At 42.9% G+C, this 22,016-nt stretch overlaps 1 protein-coding gene across 1 annotated transcript in view; it reads left to right on the plus strand.

The window, feature by feature from the left end:
* LOC311099758 (transient receptor potential cation channel subfamily M member 4-like) overlaps window positions 1-22,016 on the plus strand; it is a 110,984-nt gene that overhangs the window by 40,758 nt on the left and 48,210 nt on the right. The window contains exons 12-20 of the mRNA XM_084140502.1: window positions 1,584-1,685; window positions 1,983-2,241; window positions 4,566-4,711; window positions 5,002-5,114; window positions 5,411-5,512; window positions 11,237-11,283; window positions 11,684-11,916; window positions 14,002-14,117; window positions 20,581-20,713. Of these exons, the coding sequence (XP_083996628.1) occupies window positions 1,584-1,685; window positions 1,983-2,241; window positions 4,566-4,711; window positions 5,002-5,114; window positions 5,411-5,512; window positions 11,237-11,283; window positions 11,684-11,916; window positions 14,002-14,117; window positions 20,581-20,713 (1,251 nt within the window). The remainder of the gene's footprint in view (window positions 1-1,583; window positions 1,686-1,982; window positions 2,242-4,565; window positions 4,712-5,001; window positions 5,115-5,410; window positions 5,513-11,236; window positions 11,284-11,683; window positions 11,917-14,001; window positions 14,118-20,580; window positions 20,714-22,016) is intronic.

Raw genomic sequence — 22,016 nt, forward strand, 5'->3', positions numbered from 1 at the left:
GGTTTGGCCGGTGTAGGCCGTCATTGTAAATAAGAATTTGTTCTTAACTGTCTTGCCTAGTTAAATACACAATACCCCATAATGAAAAAGCAAAAACAGGTTGTAAGAATTTTTTTGCAAGTAAGTATTCAGACCCTTTAGTCAGTACTTTGCTGAAGCAGCTTTGGCAGCGATTACAGCCTTGATTCTTCTTGGGTATGACGCTACAAGCTTGGCACACCTGTATTTGGGGAGTTTCTCCAGTTCTGCTCTGCAGATCCTCTCAAGCTCTGTTAGGTTGGATGGGAGCGTCGCTGCACAGCTATTTTCAGGTCTCTCCAGAGATGTTAGATCTGGTTCAAGTCCAGGCTCTGGCTGGGCCACTCAAGGACATTCAGAGACTTGTCCCGAAGCCACTCCTGCGTTGTGTTCGCTGTGTGCTTAGGGTCGTTGTCATGTTGGAAGGTGAACCTTCGACCCAGTCTGAGGTCCTGAGCGCTCTGGAGCAAGTTTTCATCAATGATCTCTCTGTACTTTGCTCCGTTCATCTTTCCCTTGATCCTGCCTAGTCTGCCAGTCCCTGCCGCTGAAAAATATCCCCACAGCATGGTGCTACCACCACCATACTACACCGTAGGGATTGTGCCATGTTTCCTCCAGACGTGACACTTGGTATTCAGGCCAAAGAGTTCAATCTTGGTTTCATCAGACCAGATAATCTTGTTTCTCATGTTCTGAGATTCTTGAGGTGCCTTTTGGCAAACTCCAAGCGTGCTGTCATGTGCCTTTTACTGAGGAGTGGCTTCTGTCTGGCCACTCTACCATAAAGGCCTGATTGGTGGAGTGCTGCATAGATGGTTGTCCTTCTGGAAGGGGCTGTTTTTCATGGTTCAGGCCCCTTAGTTACAGCATACAATGACATTATAGACGATTCTGTGCTTCCAACTTTGTGGCAACAGTTTGGGCAAGGCCCATACAGAAATGGTTTGTCGAGATCGGTGTGGAAGAACTTGACTGGCCTGCACAGAGCCCTGACCTCAACCCCATCGAACACCTTTGGGATGAATTGTAACGCCGACTGTCAGCCAGGCCTAATCGCCCAACATCAGTGCCTGACCTCACTAATGCTCTTGGCTGAATGGAAACAAGTCCCTGCAGCAATGTTCCAACATCTAGTGAAAAGCCTTCCCAGAAGAGTGCAGGCTGTTATAGCAGCAAAGGCGGGACCAACTCCATATTACTGCCCATGATTTTGGAATGAGATGTTCGATGAGCAGGTGTCCACTTTTGATCATGTAGTGTACTTTGGTTGGGTTTGCACTTTTGGGTTCCATTGCACCAGGCAAGCTCATTCAGGTGAATGAAAAGGAATACTATTTTAATCTAGTTCTGGGGGGTTAGGTTTTTCTGTTAGATTTGGAAATGCTTAGTTGTGGATCATGGCTGTGTGAAAACAGCACTTGCTGTTATTTGAAATGGACATGACAAAACATCTGCATGCTTTTAATATGATTTATCCATCCTTCCTCATTCTCCTTTTCTTGTCATATTATCTTACCCCTCCATCTTGTCCACCACCTTGTCCTCTCTCCCTTTATTCTCAGGTGTCAAGAGTCCTGGAGGACTTGATGGGGGATGTGTGTCAGCCATTTTACCACGCACCACTGGAACTGGAGAACATCACCTCCCAGAGAAAGGCTCTCAAGGTGTACTCTCAATTACATAGATTTTCCTCTCTCTTTCTTTCGTTTTGCATAGTTTATATTTTTCTTCATTTCCCCCCATTTTCTCCTTGTATTCACTCTTTGTGGGCTTTGTATTTTGATACGTGTAAATTAAATGGCATATTTGGTCCAAGATATTTAAATTCTTTATTGGAATCTCTCTCTCTCTCTCTCTCTCTCTCTCTCTCTCTCTCTCTCTCTCTCTCTCTCTTCCTCACCCTCCCCCCATCTCTCTCTCCCCCTCTCTCTCTCTCCCATCCCCCTCTCCCTTTCTCTCAGCGTGTGAGTAAGTTGTTGCGGGGCAACTGTGTGTACCGGGACAAGCGCTGTCTCTTTCCCTGGGCTAGTCTCTTCGTCTGGGCTGTGCTGCAGAACCGCAACGACATGGCCGTCTTCTTCTGGGAGATGGCAGGCGAGTCAGTCCTCAGTGCTCTGAGCGGCTGTAAGATCCTACGGGAGCTGTCCAAGCTGGAGAGCCAGACGGAGACCAAGCTGGCCATGAAGGAGCTAGCGCAAAGGTTCGAGAACCTGGCTCACGGTGAGACGAGAGGATAAACATTTGGAATAGAAACATGAAAAGTGATAATGGAGAGGTTGTTATGTCATTTCGTCCATATAAAGGTTGAAAAGCGGAAAACAGTGCAGAGCCTGGTGTAGTGGTAACACTCCTCGCTCTCATCTCACATGCGACTCCCCGCCGGAGACCAGGGGCTCTATTTTAACAACCCTAACGCAATGGTTAATCAAAGCACTGGTGGTAGCGCTATAGGTTCGGGGCTGTGCCAGAAATATTGTTGCTATTTTCACAATCATAATTATGGACGCAGTTGCTGGCGGTGGCGCGAAAGTGCTGGGTTTTGATGAATAAACTATACGGCTTGGCCCCTCACTGGCCAATCAGAACCTGCTCCATGGCTAAATATGTGGTTGCTTCAAGTTGTGTATTTACGGTCTTTCATGTATTGCGTTGTCATCAACTCCAATTCGAATGTTAGTCCGTTATTGCCTTGTTCGTTAAATAGCCTGCCCCATATTTGCAAAATATATTGAACATGTTTGCAGTCCACAATGTTCTAATTGCATTGCTTCAATACGGAAATACATTGTTAAAAATATGCTATAGCAGTCACACTGATATATGGGCTAGGCCTACTGTAAATTGCAGTCTGTGGACATGCCAAACGTAGTCAATGAGCAAGATTAAATTCACTAGGCCTGAAAAGACAGTATATAATTCTAATCAAATTCTAATAAAAACAAAACAAAAACTTGTTTTAAATAGGCTAAATACAGTTAGAGGCACCATAATTGTTCCCCGTGGGCGTATAATACAGACAAGGCAACTTATATATCCAAACTTTTCACAGGAGCTGGGTAAAGATCCAATATAATGAGAAAGGGGGAATGTCTACTCACCTTTATACTGCTCCCAAATATAATGTTTTATAAACATTGGAACCATCTTACAGATCGCATACACACTTCTCCAGAAGTTGCATTGCATGCACGCCACAGATGTTCTCACCAGGACGGTGATTCATGTTGGGTTAATGAAGGAACCCAGTCCCGCTCCTCGCACCAATCAAGTGGTGCGTGTCGCCAGTCCGGTCCGGCCCGTTCCTGATTCCCGCACTAAGCCAGTGGTGGGTGTTCCCAGTATGGTTCGGCCCGTCCCTGCTCCTCGCATCAAGCCAGTGGTGCGCGTCGCCAGCCCGGCCCGGCCTGTTCCTGCCCCGTGCACCAAGCCAGTGGTGCGCGTCGCCAGCCCGGTCTGACCTGTTACTGTCCCTCGCACCAAGCCAGTGGTGTGTGTCGCCAGCCCGGCCCGGCCTGTTCCTGCTCCCCGCACCAGGCCAGTGGTGTGCGTCGCCAGTCCGGTACGGCCCGTTCCTGCTCCCCGCACCAAGCCAGTGGTGCGCGTCGTCAGCCCAGTCCGGACCGTTCCTGCTCCCCGCACCAAGCCAGTCGTGCGCGTCGTCAGCCCAGTCCGGCCCGTTCCTGCTCCCCGCACCAAGCCAGGGATGCGCGTCGTCAGCCCAGTCCGGCCCGTTCCTGCTCCCCGCACCAAGCCAGTGGTGCGTGTGTCCAGTCCGGCGCGGCCCGTGCCTGTTCCACTGGTGCCTGGTCCAGCTCCGGTCAGCGGCTCCACTCCGGAGCCAGAGCAATCCGCTCCACCGGGGTCCAGTCCAGCTCTGGCCAGCGGCTCCACTCCGGAGCCGGATCCGCCTCCGAGGCGGAATGCCCACCCGGCCCCTACCCTGTTAGGTTTATGTGGCGCGGTCAGAGTCCGCACCTTTGGTGGGGGTGGGGGGGGGGGTACTGTCACGCCCTGACTCTAGGGACTTGTATTGGTTGAGTCAGGGTGTGTATTTTCTGTGTTGGGTTTGTCTATGTTAGTTTCTAGATCGTTTAGATCTATGTTGGCCAGGGTAGTTCCCAATCAGAGGCAGCTGTAGCTCGTTGTCTCTGATTGGGGACAATACTTAGGCAGCCTTTTGGCACCTGTTAGTTGTGGGATCTTGTTCCGTGTAAGGTATGTTGTGTGTATGCTACCTTGGACTTCACGTTTCGTTTGTTGTTTTGTCGTGGTGTTTATTCGTTAAATAAACATGTATGCTTATCACGCTGCCCCTTGGTCCTTCTCATTCGTAAACGATCGTGACAGATAGCCTACAGAGGGCTTGGGTTTTGAACATATGAAATGGAAAACAAACAATTGTTACAGGAAAATAACTTCTAAAAAGGTTCACCGATATTCACCGAGGAGGTTCTGTAGCCTACATCATGGAGGGGATTTTATGTACGTCCAAAACTGGAGCTGCATCGCTAAAATATTGTAGGCCTTTAAATCTGTCCCTGTAGATGTATTCAGTAAGTGTTACCAGAGCAGTGAGAGTCGCTCCTTCACCCTGCTGATCAGGAAGTCTCCCGTGTGGGGAGGGACCACCTGTCTAAAGATGGGCATGGCCGCCGACGCCCGCCTCTTCTTCAGCCATGATGGAGTGCAGGTCTGTCTGTCTGTCTGTCTGGCTGGCTGGTTGGCTGGCTGGTTGGCTTGTCTGTCTTGTCTGTCTGTCTACTTGGCTGGGCTATTCTGCCTTCTAATTAAACAAAACATTTCAACCTGCGTATTCTTTTCACCGTCTGTAATCATATTTCACTGTGTCTGGGATTCTCCAGATGTGCATAGAATGTAACCATGTACATTTGAAGTTGCATGCAGGAGCATAACATGATATCATAGGCTACAATAGAATGAATCAATTGCAAACCTAGACATCTCTTGCCTCCCCTCCAGTCTCTCCTGTCTCAGATCTGGTGGGGGGATATGAAGAGGAGCACGGAGGTGTGGAAACTCCTCCTCACCTTCTTCTGTCCCGTTCTGATGTACACCCAGCTCATCTCCTTCAGGTACCTTTAGTACCTCCTCCACATCCACCTCTGTCTGGTAGTGTCTGTTCTCTGTGCACTCTGGGCTGTTCTTTTCTGACCCAGATTAAAAACATGCTCAATCGAGAATCTCCATTTGTGTTTGGAAAACTCTTCCTCTCTGTGTGCTTTTCTTTCTGCCCCTCCCTATTATCACTAGCAATGTGCGGGATTAAGTCGCTGATTACGTAAACCATGCATTGATGTCAATGGTTAGGATTTGGCCCTCAGTACCTTAGTTTCAAAGTTATTTATACTTTCAACTCTGTCTTTCACAGGGAACTGGAGGAGCCGGGGAAGCCTGATGAGGTTGCGCAGGGTAGAGACAATGACAGCCTTTATGGAGAGACAATTTTCTCCTTCTCTGACATCAAGCACATGTAACTTTCCCTCTAAAAACCCAATTATATTGTTGTGTGTGTGTTAAAGTTTGTACATACTGTATGTCTCACTACATGTTTGCTTTCTTCTCTGTGTTTTGTGCACATGTTATGTGTTTGCATGTGCATATACAGTGGGGAAAAAAGTATTTAGTCAGCCACCAATTGTGCAAGTTCTCCCACTTAAAAAGATGAGAGAGCCCTGTATTTTTCATCATAGGTACACGTCAACTACGACAGACAAAATGAGAAAACAAATCCAGAAAATCACATTGTAGGATTTTTAATGAATTTATTTGCAAGTGATGGTGGAAAAATAAATATTTGGTCACCTACAAACAAGCAAGATTTCTGGCTCTCACAGACCTGTAACTTCTTCTTTAAGAGGCTCCTCTGTCCTCCACTCGTTACCTGTATTAATGGCACCTGTTTGAACTTGTTATCAGTATAAAAGACACCTGTCCACAACCTCAAACAGTCACACTCCAAACTCCACTATGGCCAAGACCAAAGAGCTGTGAAAGGACACCAGAAACAAAATTGTAGACCTGCACCAGGCTGGGAAGACTGAATCTGCAATAGGTAAGCAGCTTGGTTTGAAGAAATCAACTGTGGGAGCAATTATTAGGAAATGGAAGACATACAAGACCACTGATAATCTCCCTCGATCTGGGGCTCCACGCAAGATCTCACCCCGTGGGGTCAAAATGATCACAAGAACGGTGAGCAAAAATCCCAGAACCACACGGGGGGACCTAGTGAATGACCTGCAGAGAGCTGGGACCAAAGTAACAAAGCCTACCATCAGTAACACACTACGCCGCCAGGGACTCAAATCCTGCAGTGCAAGACATGTCCCCCTGCTTAAGCCAGTACATGTCCAGGCCCATCTGAAGTTTGCTAGAGTGCATTTGGATGATCCAGAAGAGGATTGGGAGAATGTCATATGGTCAGATGAAACCAAAATAGAACTTTTTGGTAAAAACTCAACTCGTCGTGTTTGGAGGACAAAGACTGCTGAGTTGCATCCAAAGAACACCATACCTACTGTGAAGCATGGGGGTGGAAACATCATGCTTTGGGGCTGTTTTTCTGCAAAGGGACCAGGACGACTGATCCGTGTAAAGGAAAGAATGAATGGGGCCATGTATCGTGAGATTTTGAGTGAAAACCTCCTTCCATCAGCAAGGGCATTGAAGATGAAACGTGGCTGGGTCTTTCAGCATGACAATGATCCCAAACACACCGCCCGGGCAACGAAGGAGTGGCTTCGTAAGAAGCATTTCAAGGTCCTGGAGTGGCCTAGCCAGTCTCCAGGTCTCAACCCCATAGAAAATCTTTGGAGGGAGTTGAAAGTCCGTGTTGCCCAGCGACAGCCCCAAAACATCACTGCTCTAGAGGAGATCTGCATGGAGGAATGGGCCAAAATACCAGCAACAGTGTGTGAAAACCTTGTGAAGACTTACAGAAGACGTTTGACCTGTGTCATTGCCAACAAAGGGTATATAACAAAGTATTGAGAAACTTTTGTGATTGACCAAATACTTATTTTCCACCATAATTTGCAAATAAATTCATAAAAAATCCTACAATGTGATTTTCTGGATTTTTCTTCCTCATTTTGTCTGTCATAGTAGACGTGTACCTATGATGAAAATTACAGGCCTCTCTCATCTTTTTAAGTGGGAGAACTTGCACAATTGGTGGCTGACTAAATACTTTTTTTCCCCTCTGTACCTACTATACCATTTGTTACTATGCAATTATACAGTGTTTTCCACTAGTGCCGGCTGTCGGCTATACAGCTGATTACAGACTCATTTTCAACCAGCTACTTTTTCCACTTAAATTAATTAGGCTACTAGCATTTCGCTAGTCAGAAAAAGCTCTGCGGAGCCCTCTCCCACTAGAATGAACAATATGCATCTAATAGCGATCTATTGTGGCGGCAGGTAGCTTAGTGGGTAAGAGCGTTGTGCCAGTAACCGAAAGGTTGCTGGTTCTAATCCCCAAGCTGACTAGGTGAAAAATCTGTCGATGTGCCCTTAAGCAAGGCACTTAACCCTAATTGCTCCTGTAAGTCGCTCTGGATAAGAGCGTCTGCTAAATGACTAAAATGTAAATGTAAATGTCTATTGACAGGACAGGCGCTTGTCAGTCACAAAGTGAGCAATTACAAGGAAACACTGCTGGTTTGACAGTCTGCTCTCACTGGGCACACACTGGTTTAATCAATTTCGTGTCCACGTCATTTCAAGGAAATTATGTTGAACCAACATGGAATAGACGTTGAATTGACATCTGTGCCCAGTTGGCTGTCTGTCCCGCCTCCGTACCTGGAGGAGAGAGCATGAATTTGCACATCCCATATAATGTGAGTGAATTTGTACGTCCCATATAATGTGGTAACGATGAGTCGAAATCCAATTAGGCTATTGTTTTCTGGCACATTCACTTATTTTGTTTTGCGTGCAGGGTCTAACATTAACGATGGCCCACTGGCCTGGGGCCAGTAAAAACATGTCGGGCCCGTGGATCTCGTCAGCCACTGGCCCGACATGCTATTTGTATTTGAGCAATATGATTGGACGTTCATTCAAGCACCACCACGCTCACGTGAGTCACAATTTCTTGAGAAGTACAGAAGTTGATGCCTTCACACAGCACACGCAAGCTGTCCAGAGCAAAAAGAAGCGCCTATCAATCTACTCGTTTATTTATTTGAGATAAAGTGATATACAAAAGTAAACCTTCAATGGTGAACGTACTAGCAATATGCTGGCTACTGTTGATAGTCTGCAAAAAGAAAGCTACAAAAAAAACACCTAGCATTCGGCTTGGCTAGCCTACTGTAGCCATGTCAATATATATTTTGGAAAGTGTGTATTGAAAGGGGCAGCATCCTATTTTCAAATCTTCTCAGAATTACATGCTTTATAAACAAAAATGTATGCAATTAATACAATGCAATTCTAAAGAATAGAGTAATGACTTGCATTGCTAAATTATATTACACAGCTTTTTAATACATATCATAATAACCAAATGTAGCCTATTAATAGCTGAATATAGAGAGAAAGCATGCCAACCTATAGGCTTTGCATGACCCGAATGCATTTAAGAACTACACCATGTCCGGGACAGTAGAAATTCTGTTTGGGCCAGTAAGTTTTTGGCCTACTGGCCTGACCGGGCCATTGATAAAAATGTTCACGTTCAAACCCTGTCGTGTTTCATATGCAGCCATGTAGTGGTGGCACATGTGCTTTTTACTGTGCTTTGATTGATGAACAGCAAGCTTGACAAGTTTCTAAAAGTTGTCGAACTGACTGAATAAAGTCGTTCTCATATATCCTTGCCATTCATAAATCTTACAACGCAGGTATATGTCCATGGTATCGCATCGGGACAAGTAAACTAAAGATGTAGTTTATATTTTTGATATACCGTGCCTATAGAAAGTGTACATCCCGTGAACTTTTTTTCACATTTTGCTGCCTTAAAATTAAATCTAAAATATATTTTCTTCCTACAGATCTACACAACCTGAAAGAAAGTTATAGATTCTACCAACTTTGCACAAGTCTTAGCGCAACATACAGTGGGGAAAAAAAGTATTTAGTCAGCCACCAATTGTGCAAGTTCTCCCACTTAAAAAGATGAGAGAGGCCTGTAATTTTCATCATAGGTACACGTCAACTATGACAGACAAATTGAGAGAAAACAATTCCAGCAAATCACATTGTAGGATTTTTAATGAATTTATTTGCAAATTATGGTGGAAAATAAGTATTTGGTCACCTACAAACAAGCAAGATTTCTGGCTCTCACAGACCTGTAACTTCTTCTTTAAGAGGCTCCTCTGTCCTCCACTCGTTACCTGTATTAATGGCACCTGTTTGAACTTGTTATCAGTATAAAAGACACGTGTCCACAACCTCAAACTGTCACACTCCAAACTCCACTATGGCCAAGACCAAAGAGCTGTCAAAGGACACCAGAAACAAAATTGTAGACCTGCACCAGGCTGGGAAGACTGAATCTGCAATAGGTAAGCAGCTTGGTTTGAAGAAATCAACTGTGGGAGCAATTATTAGGAAATGGAAGACATACAAGACCACTGATAATCTCCCTCGATCTGGGGCTCCACGCAAGATCTCACCCCGTGGGGTCAAAATGATCACAAGAACGGTGAGCAAAAATCCCAGAACCACACGGGGGGAACAAGTGAATGACCTGCAGAGAGCTGGGACCAAAGTAACAAAGCCTACCATCAGTAACACACTACGCCGCCAGGGACTCAAATCCTACAGTGCCAGATGTGTCCCCCTGCTTAAGCCAGTACATGTCCAGGCCCGTCTGAAGTTTGCTAGAGTGCATTTGGATGATCCAGAAGAGGATTGGGAGAATGTCATATGGTCAGATGAAACCAAAATATAACTTTTTGGTAAAAACCCAACTTGTCGTGTTTGGAGGACAAAGACTGCTGAGTTGCATCCAAAGAACACCATACCTACTGTGAAGCATGGGGGTGGAAACATCATGCTTTGGGGCTGTTTTTCTGCAAAGGGACCAGGACGACTGATCCGTGTAAAGGAAAGAATGAATGGGGCCATGTATCGTGAGATTTTGAGTGAAAACCTCCTTCCATCAGCAAGGGCATTGAAGATGAAACGTGGCTGGGTCTTTCAGCATGACAATGATCCCAAACACACCGCCCGAGCAACGAAGGAGTGGCTTCGTAAGAAGCATTTCAAGGTCCTGGAGTGGCCTAGCCAGTCTCCAGATCTCAACCCCATAGAAAATCTTTGGAGGGAGTTGAAAGTCCGTGTTGCCCAGCGACAGCCCCAAAACATCACTGCTCTAGAGGAGATCTGCATGGAGGAATGGGCCAAAATACCAGCAACAGTGTGTGAAAACCTTGTGAAGACTTACAGAAAACGTTTGACCTGTGTCATTGCCAACAAAGGGTATATAACAAAGTATTGAGCAACTTTTGTTATTGACCAAATACTTATTTTCCACCATAATTTGCAAATAAATTCATAAAAAATCCTACAATGTGATTTTCTGGATTTTATTTCTTCTCATTTTGTCTGTCATAGTTGACGTGTACCTATGATGAAAATTACAGGCCTCTCTCATCTTTTTAAGTGGGAGAACTTGCACAATTGGTGGCTGACTAAATACTTTTTTCCCCCACTGTATATCCAACGTTTATGCCGAAATTGCTCAGCCTCAGTAAATTTGGTTGGGGATCATTGATGGGCAGCGACGAAACCTTGTCTCTGATTTTTAAGCAGATTTAAGTCAGGACTGAGACTACACCACTCAGGAACACTCAACACCTCTTGGAAAGCCATTCTGGTGTATATTCTGCATAAAAACGTGTGTAATTGTCCCGAAGAAAAATAAAACCCTAGCAATACACTGTATTAACACAGTTTCAGTAATTTAAACACAATACCACAACTGATTTTTCCAATCTGGGAGGTAAACTCAAAAAGTATTAAATTTTTCGCTGTATATTTCGGATGGAATCAAGCCATTAGAATGTACCAAAGGACAGCAAAATACAGCTTGTTCTGCAAAAATCTGTGGCCCGGTGGACAAATAGGCAAATTTTTCATTTTGGCTGGCTACTCCATGTGCTTGTGGAAAACACTGACTATTTGAATGGACATCAATGTAATGCCTCATTGCAATCTTATATTTTTACTTCAGTGAACATCATACACAGGGTCCTAATAGTCCCAGATATCCTCTAAAAGGTGAGTAAAATATTACATTCTCTCATATCTCCATTTCTCTATTTTCTCCAATTTCCCTCTCACTCATAGAGCTCCATACACTGCAAATCTACCAAGCCATACAAACCCATCAAGTCATAGGTTAATAATTGCTACATTTCTTCAGCATGCTTCAGTTCAGAATGTTGTCTAGCAGGTTTCAACATTCTGCATCAAGCTATTATTGATTTTGTGCTTCATGAATGCTTTAAGTTGTTCTAAAGTTCTAGACTTAAGAGTCTGTTATATACCTGAAACAGGTCTATTGGTTTTGTAATGGTACAGTAGTACTGGATATAAATGTATGTGTACATTATTGCTTTATGTAAATGGTTGTGCAGTAGTTCCGTATTTATATGTACACCTTTCTCTGGTTCTTTAGGCAGGCCCAACACCCCACCTAAAAGGCCTTTTGTGGTATCCCGATGGCGGCAGTTTTGGTTCGCACCCGTCACTTCCTTTTTAGGCAACGTTCTGATGTACTTCCTGTTCCTCCTGCTGTTTGCCTACGTGCTATTGGTGGACTTTAAGCCGCCGCCCCCGCGAGGCCCCGCTATCGCCGAGTGTGTGTTGTACTTCTGGGTGTTCACAATCGTCTGTGAGGAGATCCGAGAGGTGGGAAGAGAAAGATGACTGAAGGAAGTGTTTCTCAATCCTGGTCCTGGATTGTTTTAGCCCTTGCAGCACTAACACACTTGATTCAACTAATCAAATCATCATCAAGCCTTTAGTTGAATCAGGTGTCTTAGTGCTAGGGCAAAAACTCCAGGATCAGGATTGCGTCCCTAGAACCAGGATATACTGCATTGTTATTGCCCCTGCATAAGAAAATGGCCTGCAGTTGACTTCAGAGGCAAAAACCCTAACCCTAACTTATATACGGGTGTATTGTCATGTGTACAGTGTCTACATACAGTGGGGAAAAAAAGTATTTAGTCAGCCACCAATTGTGCAAGTTCTCCCACTTAAAAAGATGAGAGAGGCCTGTAATTTTCATCATAGGTACACGTCAACTATGACAGACAAATTGAGAAAAAAAATCCGGAAAATCACATTGTAAGATTTTTTATTAATTTATTTGCAAATTATGGTGGAAAATAAGTATTTGGTCACCTACAAACAAGCAAGATTTCTGGCTCTCACAGACCTGTAACTTCTTCTTTAAGAGGCTCCTCTGTCCTCCACTCGTTACCTGTATTAATGGCACTTGTTATCAGTATAAAAGACACCTATCCACAACCTCAAACAGTCACACTCCAAACTCCACTATGGCCAAGACCAAAGAGCTGTCAAAGGACACCAGAAACAAAATTGTAGACCTGCACCAGGCTGGGAAGACTGCATCTGCAATAGGTAAGCAGCTTGGTTTGAATAAATCAACTGTGGGAGCAATTATTAGGAAATGGAAGACATACAAGACCACTGATAATCTCCCTCGATCTGGGGCTCCACGCAAGTTCTCACCCCGTGGGGTCAAAATGATCACAAGAACAGTGAGCAAAAATCCCAGAACCACACGGGGGGACCTAGTGAATGACCTGCAGAGAGCTGGGACCAAAGTAACAAAGCCTACCATCAGTAACACACTACGCCGCCAGGGACTCAAATCCTGCAGTGCCAGACGTGTCCCCCTGCTTAAGCCAGTACATGTCCAGGCCCGTCTGAAGTTTGCTAGAGTGCATTTGGATGATCCAGAAGAGGATTGGGAGAATGTCATATGGTCAGATGAAACCAAAATATAACTTTTTGGTAAAAACTCAACTCGTTGTGTTTTGAGGACAAAGAATGCTGAGTTGCATCCAAAGAACACCATACCTACTGTGAAGCATGGGGGTGGAAACATCATGCTATGGGGCTGTTTTTCTGCAAAGGGACCAGGACGACTGATCCGTGTAAAGGAAAGAATGAATGGGGCCATGTATCGTGAGATTTTGTGTGAAAACCTCCTTCCATCAGCAAGGGCATTGAAGATGAATTGTGGCTGGGTCTTTCAGCATGACAATGATCCCAAACACACCGCCCGGGCAACGAAGGAGTGGCTTCGTAAGAATCATTTCAAGGTCCTGGAGTGGCCTAGCCAGTCTCCAGATCTCAACCCCATAGAAAATCTTTGGAGGGAGTTAAAAGTCTGTGTTGCCCAGCGACAGCCCCAAAACATCACTGCTCTAGAGGAGATCTGCATGGAGGAATGGGCCAAAATACCAGCAACAGTGTGTGAAAACCTTGTGAAGACTTACAGAAAACGTTTGACCTGTGTCATTGCCAACAAAGGGTATATAACAAAGTATTGAGACACTTTTGTTATTGACCAAATACTTATTTTCCACCATAATTTGCAAATAAATTCATTAAAAATCCTACAATGTGATTTTCTGGAATTTTTTTTCTCATTTTGTCTGTCATAGTTGACGTGTACCTATGATGCAAATTACAGGCCTCTCTCATCTTTTTAAGTGGGAGAACTTGCACAATTGGTGGCTGACTAAATACTTTTTTTCCCCACTGTATGTCATGTTTATACATTATTAACTCTTTATGGCACTTTTAATGGTTGTAAGACTTAATTTAGCTAACTAGCAATATCGATTAGCAATTAGCTATCTACCCTCACCCTGGATGACTGGGACTTACTTACAGTAACTATATGTTCTTACTGGAGGTAACAGTGTTTGATTGACCCCATGTCATCTCTTATCCCAGACGTTCTTAATGGGCAGCATGACGTGGCATCAGAGAATGAGGAAGTATGTCCAGGACGTTTGGAACAAGTGTGTCCTCACCGCCGTCATACTCTTCATCATAGGCCTCACCTGCAGGTGGGCAACAAGATTTCACAGCAGCGATAGTCCAGAGATATAGGCCCTGTTTGAATACTTAAAAAAATACACCCTTCCTTCATTCTTTCCTTGAGGAAATCGCTGATTTGTAAACACAATGGGGTGGACACCATGTTTGAACTTATCCTCTCCCTTATAGGTCAGGTTACCTAAAGGAAAAGACGAAGGAATGATGCATTTTTAAGGTATATGAACAGGGCCAATGTCTAACAATATAATAATATGCCATTTAGCAGACGCTTTTATCCAAAGCGACTTACAGTCATGCGTGCATACATTTTTGTGTATGGGTGGTCCCGGGGATCGAACCCACTACCTTGGCGTTATAAGCGCCGTGCTCTACCAGTTGAGCTACAGAGGACCATAAACTGGGAGTTATGAGTTTGTTGTCATCCGTCAAGGTATCATTCTCTGATCATGGAAAAAAAAAACATACAAAGGGAGCCACACAATTATCCCCCTCTTATTCCTAGTGCACATAAACAGGCCTGTATTCACAATGAATAAGAGTGCTGATTATAGGATCAGTTTAGCCTTTTAGACCATAATGATTAAGATTATATGGACGGGGTGGACCTGATCCTTGATCAGCACTCCTACCCTAAAACGGGCCCAACTTTTCCACATGTGGACATTGATGAGGGTGCTTTTGTCCTTGGGACCAAATTATACTCCCACATGGTTCAGTGTGCTATGAATGCTGAATCCAGCTAACACTCCCTAGACACTCCTGCAGATATTAGAAGAATGGTTAGGTTGAAGCAATATAATAATTGCTTTACCTTCACCTTTGATAAGCTAGGTGGAATTTCCATCATTGCTTACACCTATCCATTATTTTCAGCTTTACAGGAGTGCCTTGGCATATTTGGAATTAAGCACCACTCTTATCGTCTGAACAGGGTGATATTCATTAGTTCACACCGTAGCAAAACTTAGCAAAACACTTTGCCATGGAAAACGTAACTTATTTGACAAGTTCAGATTGTTCAGGTAGGTTTCTTCCATTTGGTGCCTAATGAATACGACTCAGGGGTCAATCTGTTTTCTTATGTTAATAATGAGGTGGCTAGACCAGTTTTAGTCTTTATGACTTCATTTCTTTATCAGCACTATCATGTGTGATTTACATGTAGGCATATTATGTATATATCATATTATAGTAATGGGTCTTTCTATAAACTAGGGTACCAGTTAGGATTTCCTACACTGGACAACTTGTTACAGCTGTTGATAAGTCATTGATAATAATCTCTTTTTTTTTCTTAATGTTATTACATGAAGATATAAGGGGGATCATAGCTATATTCAATAAAATTCATGAGTTGATTTAAAACCTACAGTGCCTTGCAAAAGTATTCATCCCCCTTGGCATTTTTCCTATTTTGTTGCATTACAACCTGTAATTTAAATGGATTTTTATTTGGATTTCATGTAATGGACATACACAAAATAGTCCAAATTGGTGAAGTGAAATGAAAAAAATAACTTGTTTCAAAAAATTCAAAAAAATAAATAACAGAAAAGTGATGCATGCATATGTATTCACCCCCTTTGCTATGAAGCCCCTAAATTAGATCTGGTGCAACCAATTACCTTCAGAAGTCACATAATTAGTTAAATAAAGTCCACCTGTGTGCAATCTAAGTGTCATATGATCTGTCACATGATCTCAGTATACAGTGGGGGAAAAAATTATTTAGTCAGCCACCAATTGTGCAAGTTCTCCCACTTAAAAAATGAGAGAGGCCTGTAATTTTCATCATAGGTACACATCAACTATGACAGACAAATTGAGGGAAAAAAAGCTGGGACCAAAGTAACAAAGCCTACCATCAGTAACACACACTACTCCACCAGGGACTCAAATCCTGCAGTGCCAGACGTGTCCCCCTGCTTAAGCCAGTACATGTCCAGGCCCGTCTGAAGTTTTCTAGAGTGCATTTGGATGATCCAGAAGAGGATTGGGAGAATGTCATATGGTCAGATGAAACCAAAATAGATCTTTTTGGTAAAAACTCAACTCGTCGTGTTTGGAGGACAAAGAATGATGAGTTGCATCCAAAGAACACCATACCTACTGTGAAGCATGGGGGTGGAAACATCATGCTTTGGGGCTGTTTTTCTGCAAAGGGACCAGGACGACTGATCCGTGTAAAGGAAAGAATGAATGGGGCCATGTATTGTGAGATTTTGAGTGAAAACCTCCTTCCATCAGCAAGGGCATTGAAGATGAAACGTGGCTGGGTCTTTCAGCATGACAATGATCCCAAACACACCGCCCGGGCAACGAAGGAGTGGCTTCGTAAGAAGCATTTCAAGGTCCTGGAGTGGCCTAGCCAGTCTCCAGATCTTAACCCCATAGAAAATCTTTGGAAGGAGTTGAAAGTCTGTGTTGCCCAGCGACAGCCCCAAAACATCACTGCTCTAGAGGAGATCTGCATGGAGGAATGAGCCAAAATAGCAGCAACAGTGTGTGAAAACCTTGTGAAGACTTACAGAAAACGTTTGACCTGTGTCATTGCCAACAAAGGGTATATAACAAAGTATTGAGAAACTTTTGTTATTGACCAAATACTTATTTTCCACCATAATTTGCAAATAAATTCATTAAAAATCCTACAATATGATTTTCTGGATTTATTTTTCTCATTTTGTCTGTCATAGTTGACGTGTACCTATGATGAAAATTACAGGCCTCTCTCATCTTTTTAAGTAGGAGAACTTGCACAATTGGTGGCTGACTAAATATTTTTTTCCCCACTGTACATACATCTGTTCTGAAAGGCCCCAGAGTCTGCAACACCACTAAGCAAGGGGCACCACCCAGCAAGTGGCACCATGAAGACCAAGCAACTCTCCAAACAGGTCAGGGACAAAGTGGAGAAGTACAGATCAGGGTTGGATTATAAAAAAATATCCCAAACTTTGATCATCCCATGGAGCACCATTAAATCCATTATAAAAAAATTTAAACAATATGGCACCACAAGAAACCTGCCAAGAGAGGGCCGCCCACCAAAACTCACGGACCAGGCAAGGAGGACATTAATCAGAGAGGCAACAAAGAGACCAAAGATAACCCTGCAGGAGCTGCAAAGCTCCACAGCGGAGATTGGTGTATCTGTCCATACGGCCACTTTAAGACGTATACTCCACAGAGCTGGGCTTTACGGAAGAGTGGCCAGAAAAAAAGCCATTGTTTAAAGAAAAAAATAAGCAAACACGTTTGGTGTTTGCCAAAAGGCATGTGGGAGACTCCCCAAACATATGGAAAAGGTACTCTGGTCAGATGAGACTAAAATTGAGCTTTTTGGCCCTCTAGGAAAACGCTATGTCTGGCGCAAACCCAACACATCTCATCACCCCGAGAACACCATCCCCACAGTGAAGCATGGATGGCGCTAAATACAGGGAAATTCTTGAGGGAAACCTGTTTCAGTCTTCCAGAGATTTGAGACTGGGACGGAGGTTCACCTCCAGCAGGACAATGACCCTAAGCATACTGCTAAAGCAACACTCGAGTGGTTTAAGGGGAAACATTTAAATGTCTTGGAATGGCCTAGTCAAAGGCCAGACCTCAATCCAATTGAGAATATGTGGTATGACTTAAAGATTGCTGTACACCAGCGGAACCCATCCAACTTGAAGGAGCTGCAGCAGTTTTTCCTTGAAGAATGGGCAAGAATCCCAGTGGCTAGATGTGCCAAGCTTATAGAGACATACCCCAAGAGACTTGCAGCTGTAATTGCTGCAAAAGGTGGCTCTACAAAGTATGCCTACCACAAGTTCTGTTTTTTTGTCTTATTTCTTGTTTGTTTCACAAAAAAATGTATTTAGCATCGTCAAAGTGGTAGGCATGTTGTGTAAATCAAATGATACAAACCCCCCAAAAATCTATTTTAATTCCAGGTTGTAAGGCAACAAAATAGGAAAAATACCATGGGGGTGAATACTTTCGCAAGCCACTGTATGTTTAACCCTTTAAAACATTACTTTTCTGTTCTTTCATTTGTGGCAGTGTAAGTTGTCGTTATATCATATATTAAGCATTAATCAGTTAAATTAGACATTGAACTTGAACCCTGTAAGAATCCTGGATCAAGCTGTCAGACAGTTTTTTGTATAGAGATCTCAGAAATGCAGTGTCTCCTTATGTTATGGGGTGAAAACAGTTTTCATGGGCACACAAATCCAACATAATAAATGTGATTGCAAAATCGAATGTTTCTAACAGAAAGAGTCACCTTACCTTGATACTGAAAACCTAAATCGATACTGTCATTAACGTGGTTCTTCAAAATTATGCATAATACTTGTTGGATCCAGCTGATATGTTACATTTGGTATGGTTACATAAGACAGATCAACCTGGTCTCAGAGCTTTTCATATTATTCTGTAAATAAATCTGGGACACTCCATTTAGTATGATATGTTACGTTTTAATTTGTGGTTGCCCATCTCCCTTTTCGTATGATATATTACGAATTACAATTCGTATTAGATGTTACGAATTAGCAAAACGTACAATATGCAATAATTCTGCAGAGCGTTTGATATGTTACGAATTCTAGCTAGCTGGCTAACGTTAGCTAGGTTAGGGGTTAGGATTAAGGTTAGGGTTAAGTTTAGGAGTTAGGTTAAAGGGTTAAGGTTAGGGGAAGGGTTAAGGTTAAGGTTAGGGGAAGGGTTAGCTAAATGGGTTACGGTTAGGGTTTGGGGAAGGGGTTAGCTAACATGCTAAGTAGTTGCAAAGTAGCTAAAAAGTAGTAAGTAGTTGAAAAGTTGCTAAAGTTGTCCGTGATGAGATTTAAACTTGCAACCTTTGGGTTGCTAGACGTTCACGTTATACGTCCACCCATCCACCCTACTTTTTTGCCTTAAGTAACCATCTGTCTTATGTAACCATACCAAACTTAACATATCCTACTAATTTGAGTGTCCCGGATTTTTGTTTACTATGTTATGTCTAGTCTATGAGACCAGGCTGGACAAATGGTTACTTATAGAGTGGTTGGTCGGGGTGGATGGGTGGGCGTATAACACGAACCCAAAAGGTTGCGAGTTTGAATCTCATCACGGACAACTTTAGCATTTTAGCTAATTAGCAACTTACTACTTTTTAGCTACTTTCAACTACTTACCATGTTAGCTAACCCTAACCTTAACCCTTTTAGCTAACCCTTCCCCTAACCTTAACCCTTTAACCTAACTCTTAACCTTAACCCTAACCCCTATCTTTACCTTAGCCAACTAGCTAGAATTCATAACATATAATATGCTTTGCAAATTCGTAACATTGTACATTTAGCAAATTTGTATATATTGTACTTTTAGCAAATTTGTTACATATAATACGAATTATAATACGTAACATATACGAAATGGGCGATGAACATCCACAAATGAATACATACCATACCAAACATATACTATTGTAAATGGAGTGTCTCGGATTTATGTACAGAATAATACGAAATGCTCTCATTTTCACACATCTGATCCAGGAAATAAGGTGGGATTCAAATGGTGAGATTAATGCTACCGCTATTCATGGATTTATTATGTGTGCCTGCGTCTGCCACATAGGCTACAGAAAAATCGTCATGCATGCATCCAATCTATTTAGTCAGGCAATGTCCACATTATTCTCACATAGAATGTAATAATAATTTCACATTTTTAGCAGACGCTCTTATCCAGAGCGACTTACAGGAGCAATTAGGGTTAAGTGCCTTGCTCAAGGGCACTGACAGATTTTTCACCTAGTCGGCTCAGGGATTAGAACCAGCAACCTTTCGGTTACTGGCACAACGCTCTTACCCACTAAGCTACCTGCCGCCTTTCAATATCAATTGAAATTGGGCAAGGCCCCAAAAAAAGCATTATTCTTAAAGTGGTAATGGCCTACTTTTTTAAAAACACTTTTTGCATGCTTTTTGGGGGGAGGGGGGCGGGGTTCTATTTTAGGCCCTATATGTACAATTATATAAATTATACAAATGTATAACATTGAGGTCTTTGAAAATTACAATTAAGTGCTTGAAAAAGTCCCTAAAAGTCTTTGAATTTGACTTGCCAATGTCTGTATGAACCCTGCTTAAAGGATGTATAGTCCTAGGCCTATGCTGTTGTATAGGTGGTTATGGGTCAATTTGCATATATTCACTTTTATTCCTCTAAGTACACATGTGGAACTGCATGAAAATCCTTTTCATTTTAGTTTTCAAATTATTTAGAAATGTTGATCCCAATGTCACACATTGGCCCCATTATTTATAGAATACACTTACATTTGCTCTACTGTGTGTGTGTGTGCTTGTGTGCGTGCGTTTGTGTGCATGTGCATACTGTACGTATGTGTTTGTTTGTGTGTGTCACTGTGTCTGTATGTGTTTCTTTGTGCGTTTGTGTGTATGTATGCATTTGTGTGCATGTCAGGATGTTCCAGTGGTCCTATGAGTTTGGCCGAGCAGTCCTGTGTGTGGACTACATGGTCTTCACCCTTCGTCTCATCCACATCTTCGCCATTCACAAACAACTGGGGCCAAAGATCATCATCGTCGGCAAGATGGTAAGACTTACTGAAGCAACAAAATGAGACATGACTACGGCTGGGTTCAGTTATTAGAAAAAACATTTTTGGAATGCAAAGCTAACGTGTCCAATTAGTGGTTGGAGGTGTGAAAATAAGCACATTGATAAAAACCTTTCCCAGGTGTTTTATCCAAGAGGATAACGTATAAATTTGCACACTGGTATGATGCTCCCTAAGTCTTTAATGGTCTTGGCAAAGACCCTTGTTGGGTCGAAACGTTGCGCTTTTCTCATTTAACACTGTGGGACCATCATACATTTACATCATTTAGCAGACACTCTTATCCAGAGCGACTTACAAATTGGTGCATTCAACTTATGATAGCCAGTGGGACAACCACTTTTTTTTCATTATTTTTTTATTATTTTTATGGGGGGGTGGGGGAGAGAGGGGTAGAAGGATTACTTTTATACTATTACAGGTACTCCTTAAAGAGGTAGGGTTTCAAGTGTCTCCGGAAGGTGGTCAGTGAATACAGCTTTCCTGTATTCCTGTTATCTGAGAGAAAGGCTTTGGTAGTACACATGTTTTGACAGAATATAAACTTTCTGCACTCCCCCTTGTCTCACTCAGTAACTTTCCATACACCTGGTTCTTATCCACCCTCCATTGACCCCAACATATACATTCCTTATACATGTAAAGTAATCAATAAGTTATAGTATGGTAACATGAATAAGTATATTTCAAGCTAGAACCCAACAGAGCTTATTTAGAGCTTATGGACATGGACTTTTTCCACATTTTCTTACGTTACAGCCTTATTCTAAAATTGATTAAAATGTTTTCCCCCTCATCAATCTACACACAATACCCCATAATGACGAAGCAAAAATAGGTTTGTAGACATTTGTGCAAATGTAAATAAAATAAAAAACTGAAATGTAACATTTACATAAGTATTCAGACCCTTTACTCAGTACTTTGTTGAAGCCCCTTTGGCAGCGATTACAGCCTCGAGTCTTCTTGGGTATGACGCTACATTTTCAGGTCTTTCCAGAGATGTTTGATCAGGTTCAAGTCCGGGCTCTGGCTGGTCCACTCAAGGACATTCAGAGACTTGTCCCGAAGCCACTCCTGCGTTGTCTTGACTGTGTGCTTAGAGTCGTTGTCCTGTTGGAAGGTGAACATTCGCCCCAGTCTGAGGTCCTGAGCGCTCTGGAGCAGGTTTCCATCAAGGATCTCTCTGTACTTTTCTCTGTTCATCTTTCCCTATATCCTGACTCCCAGTCCCTGCCTCTGAAAAACATCCCCACAGCATGATGCTGCTGCCACCATG

This window comes from Coregonus lavaretus (assembly GCF_964263955.1).
Source record: "Coregonus lavaretus genome assembly, chromosome: 1".
NCBI classification, from domain to species: Eukaryota; Metazoa; Chordata; class Actinopteri; order Salmoniformes; family Salmonidae; genus Coregonus; species Coregonus lavaretus.